Source organism: Solanum pennellii, chromosome 11, assembly GCF_001406875.1.
Source record: "Solanum pennellii chromosome 11, SPENNV200".
NCBI classification, from domain to species: Eukaryota; Viridiplantae; Streptophyta; class Magnoliopsida; order Solanales; family Solanaceae; genus Solanum; species Solanum pennellii.
In genome coordinates this window covers 58,508,412-58,512,890 of record NC_028647.1, presented here as the reverse complement: position 1 = coordinate 58,512,890, position 4,479 = coordinate 58,508,412, and the positions used below count along the sequence as shown (strand labels likewise).

The 4,479-nt window shown below is 37.2% G+C and overlaps 1 protein-coding gene across 1 annotated transcript; it reads left to right on the top strand.

Annotated features, from left to right (window-relative positions):
* Positions 1–540: 540 nt before the first annotated feature.
* LOC107003993 lies at positions 541–2,163 on the top strand. Its single transcript, XM_015202218.1, has one exon. It carries the CDS (start codon positions 541–543, stop codon positions 2,161–2,163), a length of 1,623 nt encoding a protein of 540 aa, XP_015057704.1.
* The last annotated feature ends 2,316 nt before the right edge of the window (positions 2,164–4,479 follow it).

Genomic DNA, 4,479 nt, shown 5'->3' with positions numbered 1-4,479 from the left:
CGTCCAAATACTCTTTGAGTCTTTGGTTTCCTAAAAAAAAAAAAACTTCATTTTTCTTTAGTATTACTCTCATAACCAGAAAAGATTCATCATTTCAAATCAAAAGAATTTTGAGAAATTTTATCTTTTTCGACTCTTACAAGGAAATTGGAGTTACATCTCAATCAAAAATCAAAGTACGGTAATGAAAGATACCGTCAACTTTGTCTCGACTCAAGTCGACATTTTTATTCACTAAATCCCAAAGTCAAGTAGACAAATTCCTGTCTATTTAACCATTTCTTTATATTGGTTTCCCTATATTTGTGAGCCAGTTTATCTCCGAATAAAGCAACTCTTATGTGTTTACACCTATATGTGATATCTTGTATTATTTACCACCTCCAGGCACTAACATATTGGTCTCTTGAGTTTTTTTTATTTGTCAGGTATTTAGAACTGATCTGTGTTGATAAATTGGTTGATCATCCGTATTTCACAAGGTTAAAGGCCCACTAAAGATTCCTTCCCCAATCAAATTTGCAAAAAGAAAAGACAGCGATGGGGGATAACAATGATGAGATTGACATGAATGATGTTGTCGTGGCTCAACCCGCCGCCGCTGATAAAAATGAATTGATTATGCAGTTGATGCAACAGATTGCCGAAATGAGGGTCGAAATGCAAAGAATGCAAGATTCGCCTAATCCAATTTCATCCTTCAACCCTCCAAGAGATGGAAGACCTCCACTCCACTTTCCTCCCCCAAGCACGGAACAGGTTCAGAACCTTCTCTCTAATCCCGCTCAAAATCCTCCAACCATTGACTTAACTACCCCCAATCCCCGTTACGCCACCACATCGTGTCAAGCACCACATCATCCTCACAATACCAATCAAATCCTTCAGCTCATTCAAAACCAAAATACGAACAATGCTCAAAACAAAAATACCGATCCTCAAAATTTCCCCCAAAATTATCAAGCCACTCAAAATGCCCAGAATCCTTCCATTGTTCCACCCATACCTCAGAAGACTACTTTCCAAATCCCAATTCCAAATGAACCTTATGCCAACTGTTCCGAGCTTGATCACTATAAAGAACGGGAGAGAGAGTGGAGGTCAAAAGAAGAGGTAGTCAAGGTGAATATGAAAGAAGAGATCAGGAAAGCCATGAAGGAGTTGCACTATATTTCTGAAGTCGATGGATTGAGCTATAAGGATTTATGCATCCATTCTAATCTCGACCTTCCAGAAGGGTTCAAAGTGCCAAAGTTTGTCACTTTTAACGGAACAGGAAATCCTCTAGCACATCTGAAAGTTTATTGTGATCAACTCGTGGGAGTTGGCAAAAATGAAGCATTATTGATGCGTCTCTTCAGTCGAAGTCTAAGTGGAGAAGCTTTGGAGTGGCTTACATCACAAGAGCTGAAACAATGGAAAAGTTGGAATGCACTCGCAAAGGATTTCACGGAAAGATTTGGACATAACATAGAAGATGCCCCAGATCGCTACTACTTGGAGAAGATCAAACAGAAGTCTACAGAAAATTATCGAGAGTACGCTCTTCGTTGGAGAAAAGAGGCCGCAAGAGTTCAACCTCCCATGTCCGAACGTGAGATCACTGAAATGTTCATTCGTACTCAAGAGCCTGAGTACTATGAAAGAATGTTGTGTATGATGGGACAAAAGTTTGTCGAGATTGTCAAAGTGGGAGAAGCTTTGGAAGATGGTTTCAAGACTGGAAAGCTCACCAAATTTGCCGCATTGCGATCTAATGGAAAATCTACCAGAATTACTGATATGGATAAATCGAAAGGAAAAGTGGAGGAGGTAAGTATGATCACGGCTACTCATATGAGGTCAGCTTCTCAAAGGAAATATCAAAACCATTATGTCATTCAGGAAAAATTTCCTCGCCCAAAATTTACGAAGGCTCCTAATGTATTTACACAATTAAGGGAATCTCAAACTCAACTTTATGAAAGGTTGAAAGCAATGGGTATGCTCTATCCTATAGAAGGAAGACCAGCCAATCCTTTGGAAAAATTTTACAGAGCTGACCACAGATGTGCTTATCACTCAGGAGCCATTGGACACGACACAGAGAATTGTTCAACTCTGAAGCACAAGATACAAAACATGATCAACAACAACTTGATCAACATTGAGGAAACCACCTGAATGGATGACATATTGGATTCTTAAGAGTGACTACAAGACATTTCTGAACTGAGTCATTTGAAGATATTCATCATCAAAGGTCGAGAAGAAGAATGCCCAACATTGGCCAAAATTTTACATATGAAGTTTTGTTATCTTTCTTTTGAAAATGTATTGCACATTTCTTGTTTGAACTACGTTCGACCTGATTTCTCAAGAATGAGATACGTAGGCGGCCTATGTCGGCCTCGGTCGTTCTCTTTATCAAAATTTCCTATTTTGGTTAACCCTTGAGAGGGGAACTACGTTTGACCTGATTCCTGCTCCAATAGGATACGTAGGCGCCACAACGGCTCGGTGATATACCCAGTAAGATTTCCATTTCTCTTCATAATGGAAGACTGGGACATAATTTTTGAGAGGATCTCAAAAATTCATTTGAAGTTGGACTTCTTTAACAAGTCAACACAGAAGACCAAAATTCTACGGAGTTAGCCTTGGATGGACCTCAAAAATTACGATAATTTAGTTTGCAACTGGGACAGAATTTTTGAGATAATCTCAAAAATTCCACAAATGTCATGTGTTACTTATTGAAGTAAACTGGGAAATTTTTGAGGAGGGCCTCAAAATTCCAGAATGAGCAACCTCAGAGTTAACAGAGCAAGTTATGAGAGTTCTTCTATATTGTAGACCGGGACAAATTTTTGAGGAGGGTCCTCAAAAATTCCATCAAATATGTCATGTAAGGACGGGCGAGCGTGTAAGCCAACTGCAAGAAGGAGCATGGAGACAAGACCAACACAGATCAGTCCTTCAAACTAAGAATTTTTCTTTGGATGCAGGAACTTTGAAGTCACAAAATGGCTATATAAAGCTGTCAAGAATGACAAAAGGCGTCACTTGCACCCATCGTGGACTCATCAACAAAACCTAGAAAATCTTCAATCTCATTTTATCTCTATTTCTTTATATTGCCTCAAGTGATTTATAAACTGTTTCTTTTATCTTATAGGAATATTAAGGCCGAACACTGATAAATTCTTTCAAAGTTGCAAGAAGCAAAGTGTGGGAGGATCGCGAGTTATGTATTTACGTGTAAATGTTTTACTTCTTATGCTTTTATCTTATAGGAATATTAAGGCCGAACACTGATAAATGATTAATGAAGTCTTGAGATTCCTTTATTTGCCCTTTTGTTATGTATTTACGTGTAAATGTTTTACTTCTTATGCTTTTATGAAGTCTTCCAGTTAGTGTATTTTGTTCACACTCCCTATATTCCAAGTTAGTTATCTTATCTTGCTAATTCTTTTTTTTCCTTTCTTCTTCTTATTTTCGTGGCATGTAAATTGCATACAAGTCCCCGTGGATTTCTTTCTCGCATCCCAAAGAGCCATAAAGGCTCGGAAATTTCTATCGAGTCAACCCACCAAGGCGTGATGCATAAAAACTAGATTTTACGGAGATTGAAGAAATTTGAAGAAAGCAGATCAGAAGACTTTTCTTTATTTCATTCTTGTGTTTTTATTTGTAATGGGCATAAGCCCTTGTCGTTTTAATTTCTTGTATTTCTTCTTTGTATGTTTAGACTAGGACAGGTAAAAATGGGTTAAAGACCCAAAAGCAGGGGGGTCCAAAATTCGGTCAAGGCGAACAGAACCCGAATTTGGACCCAAAAATCTCTCTCCCTCTCTCTCTCTTTACTTGCTACTCGTTTATATGTTCGCTTAAATGCCGTTAGTTTAGGATTAGAAAACTCCAAACCCCATCGAACGCCTTTTGCTTTATCAAACTTAAAACGTAAATTTGATAGACGTTTCAAATTCACGAGTTTGCTTAGAATTAAGGTTTAAAAAGTTTAACTTTAACGGAATCTTAAAACAATAAATATTGCAAAAATTCGTAAAATTTGTCTAGATAAAATTTTAATAAGTTCAACTTCAAGATTGCAAAAGTTAAAACAAACATAGTCAAATTGTTAATCACCGGAAAACCGTAGTTAGCGGAGCGTCTTAGGTGCTTTTTCGAAACCTTCCTAAGACGCTAATAGGAATCCCGAACCCTTAAAAGTTTTCAAACGATTTTCTGTTTAATTATTTGAAAACAAGTTTTTCTTAATTTTTCTCAAAAATTAAGTGGCGACTCCCAAAAGTCGAAAAATATCGAAAACAAAACAAACTCTTTTCGAAATCATTTTTTGATAAAACATGAAATATGTTAAATCATCTTCTTTAAGGACAAGAAATTTCTTGAAATGTGTTGAAATGCAAAAGATAGAATGTGATAAGATGTTGTCTTTAGATGTGCCTACTAGGTGGAATTCCACCTATTTTA